At 39.6% G+C, this 22,439-nt stretch overlaps 1 protein-coding gene across 3 annotated transcripts in view; it reads left to right on the top strand.

Annotated features, from left to right (window-relative positions):
• The window catches only part of LOC140492029 (tachykinin-like peptides receptor 99D), a 59,495-nt gene extending 37,325 nt beyond the window's left edge, over window positions 1-22,170 (top strand). For all 3 annotated transcript variants that reach the window (XM_072590665.1, XM_072590666.1, XM_072590664.1), the window contains 4 exons: window positions 8,146-8,379; window positions 10,226-10,435; window positions 18,653-18,864; window positions 20,854-22,170. In XM_072590665.1, coding sequence (XP_072446766.1) covers window positions 8,146-8,379; window positions 10,226-10,435; window positions 18,653-18,864; window positions 20,854-20,860 — 663 coding nt within the window. In that variant the 3' untranslated portion in view covers window positions 20,861-22,170. The remainder of the gene's footprint in view (window positions 1-8,145; window positions 8,380-10,225; window positions 10,436-18,652; window positions 18,865-20,853) is intronic.
• Window positions 22,171-22,439: the final 269 nt, after the last annotated feature.

The following is a 22,439-nucleotide window of genomic DNA, read 5'->3' as shown; positions in this document are numbered from 1 at the left end:
AGTATACAATGTATGTGACAGCACTGTTGGTACTAGAATTCTGAAATAAAAAAAACAGAAAATGCTGGACATACTCTACAGGCAAAAGAACACTGTGGAGCAAGAGAAACAAAGTTAATGTGGGCTGAAATTTCAGGTCCTGTCAGGGGTTGACATCTGAAGATAACAACACTAACCAACATGTCTATTCCCTAGCTGCATCGCTTCAGCAGACATGAACCACAGCAGGGATCCCCAACCTGTAACAGTAAGCGATGCTTTATGGGTGTAATTAAGGCCAATCAAAGTAGATCGACTGGAACTTTGCATCAGCCTCCAGTTTCCCAAAGCAGAAGGCAAACTGGGCCTAAAGCCCCTCCCTGTGTAGCCACAGGCTTCCATATAGTGATACTCCCATGCCTCCATAAGAATAAAATGAAAAATCAATAGAATGCTATGATTGTGAAGTAGATTTTCAGAATATTTTATTGTATTCATGTGTGAAATATATGGCACATGTGAAATATATGGCACAGTTAACATGTAGAATTAAAGAGAATAATATTGCCATATGAATAAAGAAATAGCTAGAGATCAGGGAATAAAGGGTAGAGTTAAGGAAAACCTTACTGAAATTTAAAGCAGAGAAGTGTGAAATGATGGAATTTCATTTAAAATGAGATGAGATGAGAGAAATTTTAAAGGGAGTGCAGAAATAGAGAAACCTGTTGTATGCTATTTACTCTAATCCTTGACAGTGTCAGGTCAGATTGTGAATTTTTTTTTAAAAATTTACATGGAATCCTTGTCTTTCATGGAAGCATAAAGAACACAAGCAAGGAGACTGTGCTAAATATCCTTAAAACACTGGTGTGGCCTCAGCTAGAGTATTCTGTTCATTTCCAGTTAGCCATTGGATGTTAAGGCCATATAGAGAGTTTAGAAGATACTTACTAGAATGGTTTCAGAGATGAGGGATTTCAGTTGCATGAAGAGATTTTTCCTTCAACTGACCACAGGATAATAAGAAATAAGAATAGAACTAGTCAATCGAGTCAATTCCACCATTTAGTGAGATCATAGCCGATCTGATAATCTTCAATTCTACTTTCCTCCCTTTTCCCCATAACCCTTGATTCCCTTACTGATGAAAAATCTGACTATCTCAGCCTTGAATATACTTAATGACTCAGCCTCTATAATTCTCTGCAGTAAAGAATTCTGCAGATTCACTACTTTGAGGGAAGACAATTCTCCTCATCTCTGTTCTAAATAGGTGACCTCTTACTCTGAGGTTATGCTTTTTGGTCCTAAAGTCTCCCACAAGGGTAAACAACCTCTCATCCCTAATGAAGGGCTCCTGCCTGAAACATCGATTTTCCTGCTCTTCAGACGCTGCCTGACCTGCTGTGCATTTTCAGCACCACTTTAACCTTGACTCCAACCTCTCAGCCGCAACCCTGTCAAGTCCCCTAAGAACATGTTTAAATAAGGTCACCTCTCATTCTTCCAAACTCCAATGAGTACAGGCCCAAACTATGCAATCTCTTCTCATTAGAAAATACCTTCAAACTAGTGAACCTTCTCTGAACTACCTCCAATGTCACTCTATCTTCCTTTAGGTAAGGGGACAAAAGTTATCCTCAGTGTTCTAGCTGTGGTCTAACTAAAGGCTGGTAAAGATTTAGACAGGCTTCCCTATTTTTAAACTCCAAGGGGACCTTATGAGGGGAGGCAATGGCCTAGTGGTAATCCAGGAACCCAGGTAATGTTCTGGGAAATCAGGTTTGAATCCTGCCATGGCAGATAGTGGAATTTGAATTCTGTAAAAATCTAAAGTTAAGAGTCTAATGATGACCATGAATCCATTGTTGGGATAGACCTATCTGCTTCATGAATTCGTTTTAAATAAGGAAACTGCCATCCTCATCTAGTCTGGCCTACATGTAACTCCAGACCCACAGCAATATGGTTGAGCCAAACCTGCAATGAATGCTAGTCTAGCTAGTGATGCCCATATTGCTGTGGGTCTGGAGTCACATAGTGGAATATTCTCTTAATGAATGAAAAAAAAACTTGCCTTTGAAATAAAGGCCACTTTTATCTTCCCAATTACCTGCTGAAATTGAATGCTGGCTTTTTGTGATTTATGCACGAATCCCCCAAAAACCTCTGCAATGTAGCTTTCTGCAGTCTGGCTCTTTTAAAAAAATATTTAGTTCCCCTATTCTTTCTGCCAACGTGCACTTTTTTCTACATTATATTCTATCTGAATTTTGTTCTTGTACACTCACCTAACCTGTCTGTATCACTCTGCAGACTTTTGTGTCAGCTTCACCACTTGGCATTTCCCTATTTCTGCAGACTTGGCAATAGTACACTCATTTCCCTCATCAAAATCATTCAGATATTTCAAGATGGTAGCACAGTTTGGCCTAGTTCATCCATTCTGATAGCTTTTCTTTTCTTAGTTTGGCACTTTTTCAGAAGATTGGTCATGTAAGCGGCAGCGATGGCAGTGGATGAGGGCCCAGAGTGGGTCTTTGGCATGAGGTGGCTGGGTGTTGTACCAGATTAGGATTTTGATGATCTGCGGTGAGGTGGCTGATGAACCTGGATGGCGGTCGGTGGCGAGGTGTCTGGCGAGCCAGGCTGGACTCTAGCAGTCGGCAGTGAGACAGCATCACGGAGACGTGTGTGCCAACTGTAGGGGAGAGATCAAGCCCAGTACAGAGATCAAAACCTTATGGGGAGTGTGAGCCCTCGTGGGGAAGCCCAGCGTGGAGCATCTGCAGGACCATGGCTAAAGAAGGACTGTAATTCTTTATTTATTCGACTTTATACTAGCAAGGACTGCAATGTTTAACTTTTATTTCATTATCTTTCTACTTTGTACCTAAGATTTTATGCTTAGGTACCTTCGTACCGAAAATAATGCGAGGAATGGCAACTTTATACACTTTTCACTGTACTCCTGTATCCCTATACTTGAGTACACCTGACAATAAAACCTAATTTCAATCTAATTCTAATTCTAATAACTGTAAATAATTGCCTCCTAACACTGATCCCTGTGACATCCCATTAGTTGCAGGTTGCCATACTGAAATCGCCCCATTGTTCCAATTCTCTGTCTTCCATTATTTAGCCAATCTTCTATCCATATTGATGTACTACCCCCAACATCACAAGGCATTACCTTAAGTTGCCTTACAGACTATTTTTATTGAACACCTTTTGAAAATCCAAATATATTGTGTCCACTGTTTTCTTTTTATTTATCCTGCTTGTTACCTCCTCAAAGTACTCTAATAAATTTGTCAGGTATGATTTTTCCTTCGTAAAGCCATGTTGATTCTATTTGATTGAATCTATCTATGATATTTCTAAATGCTATCTACTACATCCTTTATAATAGATCCTAACATTTTCCCAATGACTGATATTAAGCTAACAGGCCTAGAACTTTGTGTGCTTTCGTCTTGTACCCTTTTTAATAAGAGTTTCAATCCTCAATAAATTTTCCAAAATCTAGCAATTGTTGGAAGATTACTACCTCTGTATCCAGTATTCTTGTGGCTACTTTCTTTAAAATCCTAAGATGCATCCAATCAGGTCCAGGTTATTTATCAGTCTTTAACTCCAACACTCTCTCTGGTACTTTTTTTTTGTGATAGCTAATGTATTTCTTGCCTCTCTTATGGGCCTTGATTATTTAGTATTTTTGGAATGTTTACTGATGTCTTCTATCAAAAAGACTGATGCAAGTATTTGTTCAGTCCCTCTGCTTTTTCCTGGTGCCAGTTCATTATCCAAGGGGCCAATGCTCAATTTAGCCTCTCTTTCTTTTTATATACTTGAAGAAGCTCTTGTTGTCCACTTTAATATTACTTGCTAGTTTACACTCAAAGTTTATTTTCATTTTTTGGTCATTTTTTTGTCGGGTTTCCTCATGCTTTGGCATACCACTAATCTTTGCCAAGTTGACTGTATTTTCTTTCAATGTCATGTTATCATTAATGTCCTTGCTTAATCATGGTTGATTTATCCCCTTTTAGAATCCTACTCTCTTACTGGGATATAACTTTGCTGACAGGTATGAAATAGTCTCTTATATATCTGCCATTGTTCATCAACTGTCTTTTCTGTGAAACTCATTTCCTAGTCCACACCAGCTAACTCTGCCTTCAATCCTTTGTAATTGCCCCTATTCAAGTGTTTCTGACCCAAATCACGCTTATACTGACTGCTAAATTCAAGCATTTTATCTTCACTTTTACTTAGGGGATCCTTTATTCTGAGATCATTTACTAAGGCTGCCTCATTACACATTACTAAATTCAAAATAGTCTGATCCCTGTTTGATCCGCAAAATATTATTCTAGCAAGCTGTCCTGAGTAAACTCTATGAATTCATCTTCATGGCTGTCATTGCTAAAGTGATTTTCTCAATTTACATGACAATTAAGCTTACCTATGATTCATGTACAACCTTTTTTTCATTCTCTCATTATCTCCTGATATTCACTTTCTTACAACATAATGTAACTACTGTTGGTGGGCCTATATGTTACTTCTACCAGTGTTTTATTCCTCTTCCTTTTTCTTTTTCTGCATGTGGATTCTACATCTGCCAATCCAAGGTAATTTTGTGCTAGCACACATTCCATCTCGTACCATCAAAGCTACCTATCACTCTTTCCTTCCTGCCTGTTGTTTTATAAAGTCACATACCTTTGAATATTTAGATCCTAGCTGTGACTTCCTTATAACTATATCCCAGCAATAGCATCTCAGACGATGACTATTAACATCTATCTGTGTAATCAATTAATTTACTTATTTCCAACTAAATTGTACATTTAAGGAAAGAACCCATCATTTTGCTTTTATGTCATTTACTGTCCTTTCGATATGATATATTGCTGAATCTCTGTTTGTCCCACACTGAGTATTGTTATCCAAATAGCTGCTCTGCATTGCTGCCAAATTTGTTTTGCTTTAGTAAGCCTATGCTTCCCCTGTCCAAAAACCTTTCTTTTCCAATTAGTTTAAAACTGTCTCTACAGAGTGAGGTATTCAATTCACCAGGACACTGCTTTGAGCAGCATTCAAGTGAAGCCTATTCCAGCCAAAGAACTGCCTTCTACCCAGTACTTGTGTTGGTCCTGCATTAACTGAACCCTATTTCACCCACAATAATCCTTGCTTTTTACACAACATTGTACATAACTTAAAAAGAACACCAATATCAATATTTTACTTAGCAAGCTATTCTTAAGAAATGAGAGAAAAAGTCTAGAGATGCAAACACAAACTGAAGACATTACTTTTCCTTTAAAGACTAGAAATATTCACTAATCTTACTCACCAATCCGCTGCTTTCTCTTCACTGACGTCATATTGTGTTCATGACATTGCTCTGCCGCAGGTCTTAGTACAGGTCAGCCTTTCAATCCCCTGCCTTATATCTTTTCCTGTTTACCTCTCAGTCTGGAAACTTTCCTTATAGCAGTAAAGCTTACTTGAAACACCTCTGTTCCACTCTGAGCCAAATTCCCAGATATATTCACAGCCTGTGTCTCACTCACGTTGTCTCCAGTCACACTGACCATCCACCCTTACTGACTATGTCATATAAAAGTTTCTTTCTCACATGGAGCTGCTCTTGGCTATAGCAACATAGAAACATTGAAAATGGAACAGGAGTAGGCCATTTAAGCTTCAAGCCTGCACCAACATCCGATATGATTTTGGGTGATCATCCAACTCAGTCTCCTGTCCCACTTTCCCCCTTTACCCTTTGATTTCTTTAGACCTAAGAATTATATCTAACTCTTCTTGGAAACAATCATTGTTTGGCATCAACTGTTTTCTGTGGCAGAGAATTCCATAAGTTCATTACTCATTACTACAAAAGAAATTTGTCCTCATCTTAGTCCTCATTGGTCTACCCTGTATCATTAGACTATGATCCCTAGTTCTGGATTCCCTGAACATCAGAAACATCCTTCCTGTGTTTACTCTGCTAATCTTGTTGGCATTTTGTAGGTTTCTATGAGATTCTCCATCACCCTCCATATTCTCCTCAACTCAACTATGTCTTGCCCCAACTGATTCAGAAATCAGCATCTCATTTAGGACTGGAGATAGTTACAAGGAGTTGCTCAAAATCATGAATGGTTTTGATAATCAGGAGAATTAGTCTTCTGTGGAAGAAGGTTTGGTAGCCAAAGGATGGAAGTATGAGTTGATTGATAAAAGAATTAGAGGTGACATGAGGAAACATTTTTATGCAGCAAGTGGCTGTGATCTGGAATGCACTTTCTGAAAGAATGGTAGAAACAGATGTAATACTAAATTTCCAGAGGGAATTTGAGAAATAGAGCTATGAGGAATGAGAAAAAAAGTATGATTTTATGAATGCCAAGATATATAAGAATCAACAACTTATGGACTAGATAAATTATGGACTTCAACTTTAAATCTAGCTCGAAAGGCTCTTTGCCCACTTAAAAAAAGTAAAGTCGCCATAATCCTATCAGACCATGGACTGTTCTTACAACCACCTAATGAAGAAGCAGCACTTCGAAAGCTAGTGCTTCCAAATAAACCTGTGATTTTTAACAGTACCCACAAAGACACAAAATTTGGATACTTAAGCCTCCGGTATTATCTTGCAGTTAAAGACTTACACCTGGTAAAATATAATCTTTGCCTGATTTGGAGATTTGCAAATTAGGTTAATATTGAAGGAGATAACGATAAATCTTCAGTTTCTGCATTAACTTTCCAAATGTCTTATTCCAAAAAAGACCTGCAGAGGTTGGTGATTGGATGGAGATATTCTTTGTAAGGAGATAAATCTGATAAGAAGTCAGGAAGTGTTTCAATGATATAGATTGGTGTCTCCAACATGGCTTATGGTATGTATAAATGCATAAATAATTATAAAAGCATGATTATATGAAACATAGCATGTCAAGTATACTGCTTACCATTAATTGGAACTGGAGTTACCAGTGCATAGATAACTGGAGGGTCACTTTGGTTTACTGCCTTTCCCTGGTATTTTCTTAATATAAATAGATTATCAGAATCTGCCACACAGTTTAGATGCAATAATAACACAAGCAAGCAACAAGCTGTATATAAAAAAAATCAAGAATTTTGTCATTTATAATTAAAGATAGCTTGCTGAACCTTTTCATAAAGTGTGTGTTGCTCGTTGAATGATTGAGGATTTCTTCGTGCATTCAATGTAGGATTGCTAAATGCAACATGAATCTAGAGTCAGAGCCAAATGAGGAGTGTAACTGGCTAGAAAAATGTATCTAAATCTACTTTGCTTCAGATTCAAATGGGTTTTCATATTGCAGTCCTCAATTTTGGTTTGAAATAGAGATAGATTTGCATTAAAGCTAAATATATCGGGACCAAATTTCCTGACCCTATTTGCCTTGGAGCATTTCACTAAGAAATGAGTGTAGGAGAGGAAATGTTTGAAACTACTCATTGGTGCCAGAGCAATTTTTGAGACCTGTGTTTGATTTGTTGGCAGGACCACCCAGAAGCTTCAATCTCATTGGGATCTTAGCGTAAGCCTCATTGCTGGTTCCCTGAGCAATGCTTGCCACTTGGATTGATGCTGCTGATACTAGAGTGCTTCTGGTCAACCAGATTGCTCACAAGCTTGCCAAGGCAGGTCTTCTTCCCAACACAGAAGCAGAAACCAATATCCTAGGCAATGACCCTACTTCTTGTGTAAAGGCTACAGGACAGCCCTTATATGGGAGGATAGGTTCTGACTTCCTTTTCTGTGGATTAAGACGGGGAATACAATTTCCTGTAAAATCCATTCTCTGGTGTAATTTCTGTTTGGAATTCATTTTGACAAGGTTATAATCATTGCAGTAATGCTGCCATTGATCGTTGTCCCAAATATTTTAGGTTTTTTTTTACTTGAATCTTACAGTCGACCTATATATTGTCCCTAACTTTTCCGAGCCACTGGAAAATGATATAACTCTAACTTGATCAAGAGTCACATTTACCAGATTACCGAGCTGGTCTGTGTGGAAGTTCATAATTTGTGTGTATGAATTATTTAATTGCAGAGTATAATCTGAATTGTTTCCTGAAGTCTGTTTTTGTTTTGTGAGGCAGGCCAAGTACATGAATCTGGATAGCGAATCTGAAATGACCTGTTTGGAAACTGGTTGGCCTAATAATACTTACCGGAAAGTCTACACACTCTTGCTGCTGCTTTTCACTTACATGCTGCCCTTACTTATTCTCACCATAACCTACTGGAATGTTGGTATGAGGCTGTGGGGTCGGAGACCACCCGGAAACATGGACAAAAACAGAGAGGCTCAGCAAGATAAATCAAAACGGAAGGTAAAGACATAGGTGTAACACCCAGAGGGGCTCATTGGAATTCACACTTTAACCCAATAATACATCCCTGTACTGCAGATATAAGTCATTGTGCAAAAGTCAGTTTTATTACCATGGAAGTTTTTTTCCCTGCTTTGATAATCCCATTGCTAAAATTCAAAAGGAAAACAGAAGAAAATCCAAGCCGTGTTTGTTATGGTGGTATTCATAACCTCAGCAGCACTCTCCCATGATGGCGGAGTCAAAAATGGACGTTGCTCGTTGCCCTATGGATAAGTAAGTATGGATTGGATTTTCCAATGGCCTGATAATCGCTGGAGCATTGCAGTCTTGAGTTGTGTGTTGGGAACCTATGGAATCCCAGACACAACAAGAAACTGAAGATAGTAATGGGCAATTCTTCTTCACCTAGAACTCTCTGAAAAATACCCCTTAACGTTGTAGAGTTCAGAGCGTTCAGCTTCGGTTAAGCTAAGTTACCCATGCTATGTCAGACAATTCAAAACCCAGTCAAACAATTAAGTAACTATTAAGCTGAGATTCCAATTTATCCCCCTGCAACTACAGCTCCCCCGACCTCTTACAAGACTCCTGACAACTACATCCTCCAATGAGAAAAGCTCCCAACCCAATATGATCCACCAGAACCACTTAACATGACACACCTTGACTTCCTGCTGAACCTCCATTGGACTAATACCCCACCCCTGGTGGCCTGGGCCTAAGATCTTACACCGCCTGGCTGCTGCTGGGTCCTACAACTCCACCCACTGGTCCTAACATTCACTGACCTTCCTGCCCTCCATCCTACTGATGATCCTGAGATCCTACCACCGACCCTGACAACCTCCTGATGTATTCTAAGCACTTGATCACTTAACTGGCACATTACCCACCTGACACTTTTGTACCCTACTCACCAGACACCCTACCGACCTGGCATCCTTCTCATCTGCCATTCTAGCTCCCTACCTATTTGTCAGCCTAAGCCCACACTTACCTTATGTATTTACAATTCATAGCATTGTCAAAATAAGCTGTGCTGCAAGACATTTAACTTCAGAACACTGCTGCAAATCTGTCCTGAAGTACAGGGCAACTGTATTTATTTTAGCAATGCTCTGCATTTCTGAAAGACCCAAGATCAGAATCTCCAGTAAGAAATGCAGAACTACTATATAAAAATGAGTCGAGTGACAATACATTTCAATTGTCATTTTTCAGAATATCTGGGTCGATATTGCCAAGTGTGTTTTAAATTATATAGACTGGTAAAGTCTGAATGATTGTGCTGCTCTCAGCTGAAGCTATACTGAGATTTGTAATTGGCCCTGACTAGGTGTTGGGTAATGGGCATGGTCCCCTTTCGCACTGATTCTACCTGATATGCACTGAATGTAATAAATGGCCTTTCTCACCCTGGCCTGACAGTTAACTAAATCCTGTTGGCACGAGTGCAGTCCAAAACAAACCCTGAGGAAGTATTTCTATTGAAGATACTTAGAGAAACTAGAAAACAGCCCATCAGCCAAAATAAAAATCTGCTGTAATCCTGAATTCTAATGCAGTTGGGAGGTTAAGGCCGTTAATTTTCTTGCAGCTGCTCCCCATTCACAAACATAAGTTTGATGGTGGTGCAGTAGAAGGTTTGCTTATATGTGTCAAGTGATTGTCCATCACACTGTAATTGAAATTACTTGGCAAAGTGCAAGAAACCCAACATTATGCTTAAGTGTTTTGTCGACTTTAAGGGTTAGAATTATCCTGAAGAAGTGTCCTGTTTGTTTAGCAATCAAAAAAATGAATAAAATTAATAATTTATTACAATCTTTGTAATTTATTTCAGGTAATCAAGATGCTGTTTATCATTGTGGCTGTTTTCGCACTTTGCTGGCTGCCATTTCATATCTTCAGTGTTACATATGAGTTCAGTCCAGCCCTACTACCAAATGATCCAATGGATATCACTGCCCTTTACTTCTTCTCCCACTACCTGGCCATGTCACATAGTTTCTGGAACCCACTTATTTACGGATTCTACAATGACAGTTTCAGGGTATGTAGACATTCAAGGTAAGAAGCATATCATATACATAAGACAAGCATATAGGAACTGAGTATTATAAATAGCTATTCGCACAGATTTAGATGATGAAAGGTGGACACAGATTAGATGCAGCATTTACCTGGCATGCGCTGGTAAAATCAAATGGCCTATTCCTGTGGCTTATACCCTATCTAATCTTGTTACGTACCGAGGTTTAGCACCAAATTGTACCTAAGAAAGACAGGAAAAGTAGCCATTTTTTTTAGATTACTTACAGTGTGGAAACAGGCCCTTCGGCCCAACAAGTCCACACCGCCCCGCCGAAGCGCAACCCACCCATACCCCTACATTTACCCCTTCACCTAACACTACGGGCAATTTAGCATGACTAATTCACCTGACCTGCACATCTTTGGACTGTGGGAGGAAACCAGAGCACCCGGAGGAAACCCACGCAGACACGGGGAGGACGTGCAAACTCCACCCAGTTAGTCGCCTGAGGCGGGAATTGAACCCGGGTCTCTGGCGCTGTGAGGCAGCAGTACTAACCACTGTGCCACCGTGCCGCCCACCAATAAAGGCCAATAAGCCTTTAGAAATCTGTTGAAGCATTGTTTCACTAAGCAATTTTACAAGCTTACTCTATATAAAAAGTTCATTCAAGAAATGATGTAAAATGAAAATATTGACTCTTTTCAAATGCAAATATGATATACTTATCTCAGAAAGTATTGCTTCAGGATGCAAAATATTGGTAATTAAAAGCCTGAAAAAAGCTAAATGTAGCTTCCTTGGGAAAAATGAGGAAAATAGAAGATTAAGTCACAATAATGCCTGATAATGTCCAGCCACGTCTACTAATAGATGGTTAAATTCACTGTAAAAAATATGCTGAAGTTTTCACCCTCTGGAATGGAGTGAAAATGGAAGACTGTTCCCAGGGTACAGCTAGGCTAAAAGAGAATTAACGTTTAATTGGAATAAGGCAATTATTGGAATGCTGAAATAGTTGTAAGCATACACAAAATGAACGGAGTTAGACACTGGAGAGGGAGAATGTATTTCAGACACAGAAAAATAACTGAAACAAGACTTCTTCCAGGCTGCTACTATTTGACTTCATGGACTAATAAGCATTCAACAAGAAAGACTCACGGTTGCTATAGAGATAATTCCTGACAATAAGACTGTGATCTAAAATAATCTCTTTTTGGTTTTCAAAACATACACAAGTGAGAACAAAGGTGTAGTAAATCAGTCTGCTGTGTTGAGCCAAATAATTCAGTTCTAAAGAACTGAGTAGGATCAAGTCGGAGAAAGTGAGGACTGCAGATGCTGGAGATCAGAGTTAAAAAGTGTCGTGCTGGAAAAGCACAGCAACTCAGGCAGCATCTGAGGGTCAAGTAGCCCTGTAGACAGAGGAATCTATAGAACAAATGACAAGGGATATCTAAATGCATCAGGTGGGTCAGAGTTTGTGACTGCCATTGATGTCTATACATGAGCCAGCAGGCAGAAGTATACCATTGACCTGAGTTGAGACTTGTGTACCAGAATAAAAAATGAATGGTCTTCCAGCATGTGATATGGTTAAAAATGTGTAAGACTAAAAGTTAAAGTTAAAAAATTAAACTGGGATAGTTCTGCTTGATTAAGCTTAAGGGTGAAGTTTCTCTTGTTTAGAATAATCATTTTAGGCATTGTTGCTTGCGTTTGTTTTGTTCATGTTTTGATGTTTCAATTTAATCTTGGAGTCCTGTTGCTTACTTCTTTACCCTTTGTTCTTCTGCACATTATGTGCTTTAAATGATTATGGCCAGTTAAGTTAGATTCTAACATGTATCTGGCTTGACCAGTTTTCTCAAAGCTGGGATCATGTGATTTAATACAGAGTGCTTGCTTCTAAACCAAAATTGATCGAAGACTCATTTTGAAATTGATGATTTGAAAAGCCAAGACAAATCATAAGGATTCACAATCAGAATTCCCAAAATTACTAGAGGCATTAGAAAAGTAAAAGCAGCTTCATCATATCACATTGAGACCAGGTGCCAAACCAGTGTTCTTGCTCACACAAAAGAAAGTAGACATTTTGAGAAGATGAGACAAGAAACTGAGTCAATGTTACATTAATCTGTCCTCTCACAGAGTCAAACCAAGTAGTCTTGTTCAACAATAGGACCAGTACCAGCACCAAACAGGTCATTGAGTTTCTGTGTTAAGTTTACACAATTAAACAAAGCAGTGGAAAGGGATATTTACCCAATGGTAGTAGTGGATGGGATTCTGCCAAAATTAACAAGTAGAAGCACCATATTCAAAAATTAGATGAAAACAATGCATTTGGCAACCAGCAGTAGACAAAGAATCTAATCCACTCACAAAATTCATCACACTGGTTAGAAAATATTACTTAGAGTCATAGAGACATACAGCATGCAAACAGACCCTTCGGTCCAACCCGTCCATGCCGACCAGATATCCCAACCCATTCTAGTCCCACCTGCCTGCACCCGGCCCATATCCCTCCAAACCCTTCCTATTCAAATACCCATCCAAATGCCACCGAAATGTTGCAATTGTACCAGCCTCCACCGCTTCCTCTGGTAACTCATTCCAGACCATACCACTCTCTGCATGAAAATGTTGCCCCTTAGGTCCCTTTTATATCTTTCCCCTCTCAATCTAAACCTATGCCCTCTGGTTCTAAACTCCCTGACCCCAGGTAAAAGACTTTGTCTATTTATCCTATCCAGGTCCCTCATAATTTTGTAAACTTCTATAAGGTCACCCCTCAGCCTCTGACGCTCCAGGGAAAACAGCCCCAGCCTATTCAGCCTCTCCCTATAGCTTAAATCCTTCAACCCTGGCTACATCTTTGTAAATCTTTTCTGAACCCTTTCAAGTTTCACAACATCTTTCTGATAGGAAGGAGACCAGAATTGCACACAATATTCCAACAGTGGCCTAAACAATGTCCTGTACAGTGGCAACTCCCAACTCCTGTACTCAATACTCTGACCAATATTGGAAAGCATACCAAACCCCTTCTTCACTATCCTATCTACCTGCGATTCCACTTTCAAGGAGCTATGAACCTGCACTCCTAGGTCTCTTTGTTCAGCAACACTCCCTAGGACCTTACCATTAAGTGTATAAGTCCTGCTAAGGTTTGCTTTCTCAAAATGCAGCAGCTCGCATTTATCTGAATTAAATTCCATCTGTCACTTCTCAGCCCATTGGCCCGTCTGGTCATGATCCTGTTGTAATCTGAGGTAACTTTCTTTACTGTCCACTACACCTCCAATTGTGGTGTCATCTGCAAACTTACTAACTGTACCTCTTATGCTTACATCCAAATCATTTATGTAAATGACAAAAAGTAGAGGACCCAGCACCGATCCTTGTGGCACTCCACTGGTTAAAACAATGACTGCAGATGCTGGAAACCAGATTCTGGATTAGAGTGGTGCTGGAAAAGCACAGCAGTTCAGGCAGCATCCGCGAAGCAGGAAAATCGACTTTTCGGGCAAAAGCCCTTCACCAGGAATAGAGGAAGGGCTTTTGCTGATGAAGGGCTTTTGTCCGAAATGTCGATTTTCCTGCTTCGCGGATGCTGCCTGAACTGGTGCACTCCACAGGTCACAGGCCTCCAGTCTGAAAAACAACCCTCCACCACCACCCTCTGCCTTATACCTTTGAGCCAGTTCTGTATCCAAATGGCTAGTTCTCCCTGTATTCTGTGAGATCTAACTTTGCTAACCAGTCTCCCATGGCAAACTTTGTCAAACGCTTTACTGAAGTCCATCTAGATCACATCTACCACACTGCCCTCTTCAAAAAAACTCAATCAAGTTTGTGAGACATGATTTCCCACACACAAAGCCATGTTGACTATTCCTACTCAGTCCTTGCCTTTCCAAATACATGTACATCCTGTCCCTCAGGATTTCCTCCAACAACTTGGCCACCACTGAGGTCAGGCTCACTGGTCTATAATTCCCTGGCTTGTCCTTACCACCCCTGTTAAACACGGTAGCCAACCTCCAGTCTTCCAGCACCTTACCTGTGACTATCAATGGTACAAATATCTCAGCAAGAGACGTACCAATCACTTCTCTAGCTTCCCACAGAGTTCTAGGGTACACCTGATCAGGTCCTGGGGATTTATCCACCTTTAACCGTTTCAAGACATCCAGCACTTCCTCCTCTGTAATCTCGACATTTTTCAAGGTGTCACCATCTATTTCCCTACATTCGATATGTTCCATATCCTTTTCCACAGTAAACACTGATGCAAAATACTCATTTAGTATCTCCCCCATTTCCTGCGGCTCCACACAAAGGTTGTCTTGCTGACCTTTGAGGGGCCCTATTCTCTCCCTAGTTATTCTTTCGTCTTTAATGTATTTGTAAAAAACCCTTTCGATTCTCCTTAACTCTGTCTGCCAAAGCTATCTCATGTCCCCTTTTTGCCCTCCTGATTTCCCTCTTAAGTATACTCCTCCTTCCTTTATACTCTTCTAAGGATTCACTCTATCTTTCCTGTCTATACCTAACGTATGCTTCCTTCTTTTTCTTAACCAAACCCTCAATTTCTTTAGTCATCCAGCATTCCCTATACCTACCAGCCTTTCCTTTCACCCTAACAGGAATATACTTTCTCTGGATTCTTGTTATCTCATTTCTGAAGGCTTCCCATTTTCCAGCTGTCCTTTTACCTGTGAACATCTGCCCCCAATCAGCTTTTGAAAGTTCTTGCCTAATACCGTCAAAATTGGCCTTCCTCCAATTTAGAATTTCAACTTTTAGATCTGGTCTATCCTTTTCCATCACTGTTTTAAATCTAATAGAATTATGGTCGCTGTCCCCAAAGGGCTCCCCCACTGACACCTCAGTCACCTGCCCTGCCTTATTTCCCAAGAGTACATCAAGTTTTGCACCTTTTCAGAAAATTTTCTTGTACACACTTAACAAATTCCTCTCCATCTAAACCCTTAACACTATGGCAGTCCCAGTCTATGTTTGAAAACTTAAAATCCCCTACCATAACCATCCTATTATTCTTACAGATAACTAAGATTTCCTTACAAGTTTGTTTCTCAATTTCCCTCTGACTATTAGGGGATCTATAATACAATCCCAATAAGGTGATCATCCCTTTTTTATTTCTCAGTTCCACCCAAATAACTTGCCTGGACGTATTTCTGGGAATATCCTCCCTCAGCACAACTGTAATGCTATCCCTTATCAAAAATGCCACTCCCCCTCCTCTCTTCCTGTAGCATTTGTATCCTGGAACAGTAAGCTGCCAGTCCTGCCCATCCCTGAGCCATAGGTCTGTAATTGCTATGATATCCCAGTCCCATGTTCATAACCATGCCCTAAGTTCATCTGCCTTCCTCGTTAGGCCCCTTGCATTGAATTAAATGCAGTTAATTTATTAGTCCTACCTTGCCCCTGCCTGCCCTGACTGTCTGACTCGCTTCTGTTCTCAACTGTACCAGTCTCAGTCTCAGATTGATCTCTTTCCTCACTATCTCCCTGGGTCCCACCAACCACCCCCACCCACTCTCCCCCCCCCACCCCCACCACTACCACCTTACTAGTTTAAATCCTTCCGAGGAGCTCTAGCAAGTTTCCCTGCCGGTATATTAGTCCCCTTCCAATGTATGTGCAATCCATCCTTCTTGTACAGGTCACTTCTACCCCAGAAGAGATGCCAATGATCCAGAAATGTGAATCCTTCTCCCACACACCAGCTCCTCAGCCATGCATTCATCTGCTCGATCCTCCTATTCCTGCCCTCATTAGCTCGTAGCACTGGGAGTAATCCAGATATTACTACTCTCAAGGACCTCCTTTTTAAATTCCTGCCTAACACTCTGTAATCTCCCTTCTGAATCTCAACCCTTTCCCTTGTCGTTGTTTCCAATGTGGGCCCATCTCCCCCTTGAGAATGTTCTGCACCCTCTCTGAGACATCCTTGATCCTGGCACCAGGGAAGCAACACACCATTCTGATTCTTCGCTGCTGGCCACAGAAACACCTGTCTATACATCAGACTAGAGAACCCCCTAACACAATTGATCTCTTGGAACCTGACGTACCCCTTGTTGCATTAGAGCCAGTCTCAATAACAGAAACCTGGCTGTTCGTGCTACGTCCCCCTGAGAATCCATCTCCCGCTACATTTTCCAAAACAGCATACATGTTTGAAATGGGTATAGCCACAGAACACACCTGCACTAGGTGCCTACCTCTCTTAACTTTCCTGGAGTTAACCCATCTATGTGACTGTATCTCAGACTTCCCCCTTCCTATAAAAGTCTTCCATCACATACTGTGGCTGTTGTAAATTCCTCATCGCTTCTAACTGTCTCTCCAACTGATCCATTCGATCTGATAAGATTTGCAACCAACAGCATTTATGGCAGATATAATGCGCAGTAACCTTTAAACTCTCTTTAAACTCCCACATCTGACAGGAAGCAAATATCACTCTACTAAAGGCAATTTTGCTCCTTCACAATCTGCAGACCCAGAAAATAACACCGTCTTATTCCTCTACAAAACACTGCCCCAGGTTAGACTAATAGTTATGGCTTATATTTTAAGTTTAATCAAGAGACATATCTCCAAAAATATATAATCAAGAAAGAACCCAATCTACTCACTACTGCAGACTTTCCATAGACCACTTAAAACAATTAACTTATCTGATTCTGTGCTGTGAACTTCGCCCAAACAGTTCCTTCAAGATCAGTTGTGAATTTCACTGTTTGTTAGTTTTCTCAGACGCACTCTGATGTCCAGTGATACATGAATTCAAACAACAAAGGCAGTAACTGTGCAGGTTCACTGTAGTATCAGTTTCTTTCTCTCTCTCTCTCTCTCCTGCACTGACCTCACCATGTGCTTCCTTTGTCTGTTTTTCTCCCTTTTAAAACTGCTGTTGTTTTGACTCTTTTTTTCCAAAGTTCCAAAACAATGCAACAGCATCTAAAACAGTAATTGCTGCTCCTGGAATTCAAGGAAATCACCTCCAGCACCTAAAATAACTCAAAAAATGAGCAGCTGTTACAGCCAGAAATTTTTCCCATCCTCCATCTTGGATTACCCAGAATCCTACATCAGTTAACTACCTGGTGATATTGCATCAGCAGTGGAAATTTTTCATAATGATGCTGAATATTTCAAAGATTAGATGGGGTTTTCTGCCATATATATGTCATCCTAATTCATGGTTCAACCAGATCAGAACACAATGAGAAGGAGCAAGACTAAGAATATGATAAATGCGATTTCTCACAGCCACACATTGCATTTCTGAGACACAGTGCTCATGCAGCAAATACTAAGGTGGATACTCAAAACAAAAAGCAATTAAAGATTGCCCTTGTAATCACAGAACTTCAAAAAATGAATAGGAAATGGTGAATCAAATGGGTATTTTCTCACTTAATCTGGTACAGGGAAAGTAAACAACAATAATACTTCATAAACAAGACAAGGCATGGTGCTGGCTAGCAACTCTACAAATTTCCTTTGAAAGGATAAAACAATTCCTTGTTTCACCAGACATACTAGCCCAGTATGACACAGAACTACTCACAATGGTACCAATAGCTACATCATCAACTAGACTAAAAACTGTGCTTTTTCAAATGCAGAAAAATGGACAAAGCAGAACAATCTAATTCATGATCAGCCCTTTAACAAAACTGGAGTGAAGATTTGCAGTAATTGAAAAAGTAATAGAAGTCAGAGAAGTTTTCAGACCACGTCTTAGGTTCAAAGTTTATCAAAGAACAGTTGAAGATGCTATTGAGGGTTTGGAGATTTTTTTTCAGATTAATGAGGTTCAAATCCACAAAAAAATGTTCAAGAGAAACATCAAATTATTACATTACTACATATTCATGTCAGAAAGCCTTTGCAAGAATTCAAACATTTTGTCAAGGAATTACACTCATATACCACAATGATTATATTTACCTGCAACAACAACAAAGTTGGAAAGCTCAGAAAGCAGCTAAGTAATGTATCCAAATTTGGAGCTCAGATTTGGTGCCTACCCCAGCCTACCCCTTCCTTCTTACCAAACTTTTAATGCCAATTTTTGGTAAACAGAAATATATTAATCCATATAGCATTACAGGGTCTGTTATTTCTCTAATTTATATACAAGGTGTAATATAACAGTGGATTTCTATTGGCTCACAGGCTGACCTACACCGATTGTGCATTCGTCTCAATCCATCCCGATGCTGCCTTCACATCTATGGAGATAATCTCTCAACCTACAGTGACTCTGACATCTTTAGACGAGAGAATACGGTCAGTCTGCGTTTGAGTTCAGTGGAAAGTTGTAGATCCCTTGTCTCCAGGAAACAATCTGTTGGCGCCAATCCCCAAACAATCCAAATCCATAGCAGGTAATACAAAAGGAGGCATTGTGTCCTTATGCAATGAAATAAATTTGAAGTGTGCTTTACATGTAGTCAAAGGCAATACATCTTGTCAAATAGAATGGGAGAAATGCAATTTAGAATGTATCCAGGACTAACTTCTAGGTGTCAGTGGTTTCTGGTATTCCAGAAAATGGACTGTACATGATAGAGCCTCTTTCACTTGTTAACCAATCCTCTTATACAGTACAAATGTTGTTTCCTTTTGTTTTCGTATTCTTGGAAATTGGCCTGATGAGTGCAAGCCAAAACTCGTAGAAAAAATGTGTACTTTTGTTTTCAGCAATACTCAACTCTGTACTGCTAAACGGCTATTTTCAATATAACTTGACAGAAGTGTCCAAAAAATTAAAAATTAATTCAGTTTGTTGATGATGTAATAGAGAGAGCCATTAACAAAATGGGATTAAAGAGGCAGTGTGGATATAAGCAGGAAAATCAACATTTCGGGCAAAAGCCCTTCACCAGGAATAGAAGGGCTTTTGCCCAAAACGTTAATTTTCCTGCTCCTCGGATGCTGTCTGACCTGCTGTGCTTTTCCAGCACCACTCAGATCTAAACTCTGGTTTCCAGCATCTGCTATCCTCACTTTTGCCTAGTGTGGATATAATACTGGCTAAGTAAAAGAAAGCAGAAAGCTGTGCTAAATTATTGTTCTTCAGTATGGAAACATGTTACCTTGCAGGAAGGGTACTGTAATGGGCCCAGAATTTAAGATAAGCCTGGAGTCTTGCCAGGGCCTACCAGACTGAGCCCAGTGAGGAGATCAAGTGGGGCTGGAGTCCAGGGTGAACAGGTATGAAGGGTGTGGGAAACTCTTCAGTGAGCGCAGGCAGACTGTAAAGGAGGCATTCTTATCCGGGAGTCCGGGATATGCTGATGTCAGTATAAGGTATGCTGTAAAAAGTCCACTTTCTGTATCTTCAACCAAGATAATTCAGAGTGCAACACTGCTTGGTGAACAAATAATTATGACAGATTTATGTCCGATATAAGACGCAGAAGTGACTCAGAAGACACAGGTTCAAATAGACAATTTAATTTCCTTACCTTGTCAGGAAGAATCCTTAGTAACTTTGACACAGATCAGTCCAGACAAGAAACAATCCCCGAATAATACAGCTGAGGCAATGAATACGGTGGTTGCATCAACATTGCAATCACTGAGGCCAAATTAAAGTGAACAAGCTAATTAATAAGTTAAAATAGATTCTGTACACTTCAATGCAGATTTTGTGGCTGATTGAGAATTCAATGTCCAGAGAGTCAAGACATGGTCAAAATTAAATTGCTTGGTTTGGAAATTCAACATATTACAAAGAAAGAAAATCCTAATTTAGTGATGCATGATACTAAATAAAGTAATTAACTGTTTCAACAGAATAGCTTTCCTCTCTAAGGGAAAGGTGTGAGATTAAAAGCAGCCTCATGTTGTGGTGAAGCAATTACCTGTTTCACCAGGAAATATATTTTCCACAAAAGACCGAAAGTTCTCTGGTCTAAAGAGATTTTCAGTCCTTACCTTGCGAGGAACAGAATCAAAATCAACATTTTTCAACTCAAAGGTCTACAAGTCTTACAAATCCAAAGAGAATGTATTGTCAAAGAAAAGTGAAATCTCCAGATTGCCTGAATTTGTTAAATTATCCATGTGAGAGGACATGGTGTAGTCGTAAATCTAACAATATGTATTAATGAATAATATTACTAATAAGATGTAAAGCTTACAGGAAGATGTTGCATAAGAGTGAAAGGGTTTGATAGGGTAATAGCATGCAGTGCCCTAAGCACTGCCCACTATGTCACAAAGACTTGAAGTGAGAGCAGCTTAAGATCTCAAAGGAGAACTATCCACCACCCAGACTCTTCTCATTGTATCTATAACAATGTCATATCAGTGTAACTTAGTTGTAAGCTTGCCTTGAAATTCTATTAACTCCAGTTCTCTCCCCACAGATGCTGACAAACTTGCAGTGTGTTTCCAGTGCTTTCTGTTTTGATTCTAGTTTCTCTGGATGCCTATTGTCATCACTGATAACACTCTAATAAATTTTCCCTACCTACTCTACAAGTTGTTTTCATCCATTCTAAATTGTGGCAGCCAGACTCAGCCTGAATATTCCATCTAAGGGCCACCCATTGTTTGTAAAGGTCAAGAATAATTTCCATACAATTGTATTCAATGGCTGAGACTTTAACCTGGAAGTGAGATATATGAAGACCGAAGATAATCTTTGTTTTGTGGAAAACAAAATGACATGTTTCTTAAGTGTTCTGTAGAACTTCACTGCAGAGGTCCTTTAAGTGAGGTTCCTGTTGAGAGACAGCATGATTAATCAGTTGGAGGCCTTGCAAGTTGGAAGCTTGACAAGAGGAATGAAAAAGAAATTGTGGCTGATATGTGGCAGAGGATTCCTGATGTTGAGGACAAGAATGTGAGGCCTATCTGGATCATGGAGAAGGTAATGGTTGGATTTTTGTCCATAGGATTCTCACTGGGATGGTTGATGGAAAAGTTATGGTTATGGGGAGCAGTTGATAGCTTTGTGGGTCAGGAGGGCAACTGGTGATAGAATGCATTCTACACTGGTCAGGGGAAGCAGCTATTGATTGAAATGGGTTTCAATTGTGGAGTTTAGCAGTTAATAGAGCAGTTGGTGATGCTTTGTAGTTTGGACAGAAGAGTGTATCAAGATGTTGGGAAGGTGGCATAAGAGCTATTTTATTGAGTGGTATTTTGGTTCTGGCAATAGCACTCCTTCTCCTTTCTAACAAGTGCTATAAAAGCACAGATAAAGGATTAAATGTAAGAGATTTTTAGAACAGTTAGCAGAAAGATGTGAGGCTATGTAATAAGTGACTGAAGCCAACACCATATCTACATTGTAGAATAGGTTAGATGAGTAATAAGAAAGTATAAATTACAAAAAAAAGGATACATGAGATTAAGACTACTGCTGTTTTGGAAAATGCGCACCAATTCAGACTGTTGGGGCAAGTGGCCTGTATTTGTGTGCTGTAATTTATTTGTTGTAATTTTGTGATTATCAACTTATTTGTACTGTTTCGCCTAGAATTACCTTCAAATCCAATTCTGCTGTCTGCTAAATGGATGTATATCAATAATAAAAAACAAGCAAAGTGAATGGCTAGCTCAATCTATCTGAATGATACTCTGTGCAACTTTTAATCTGTATTATGTTTACCATAGCAAATGACATGTTACAAATAACTAACTTAAATTCCCCATGGAACAAATTTGAGCTTAATAAACTGGAGAAAGAGCATTCTCGTTCACATTGTTTTCTGTTCAATCTATTATGATTCTCCAAAAGAAAGCATCAGTATTCAACAGAGAAATCAACGTACAATGATAGAAATCCTGTGAAATTATTACTATTCAAGCTAAAACCCAATGCTGGCATATACAGGACAGATTACAAGATATATTTTCAATATAACTTTAATGGTCATTGTTGTCCGGATTCATCCTAACTCTCAATGTAAAGCATCTTTCTGTTTCGGATTTGTATACTAAAATC

The sequence above is a fragment of the Chiloscyllium punctatum genome, chromosome 20, assembly GCF_047496795.1.
Source record: "Chiloscyllium punctatum isolate Juve2018m chromosome 20, sChiPun1.3, whole genome shotgun sequence".
In the NCBI taxonomy this organism is placed as follows: domain Eukaryota; kingdom Metazoa; phylum Chordata; class Chondrichthyes; order Orectolobiformes; family Hemiscylliidae; genus Chiloscyllium; species Chiloscyllium punctatum.
The sequence above is the reverse complement of the archived record's forward strand: the minus strand, read 5'-3'. Positions and strand labels throughout refer to the sequence as shown.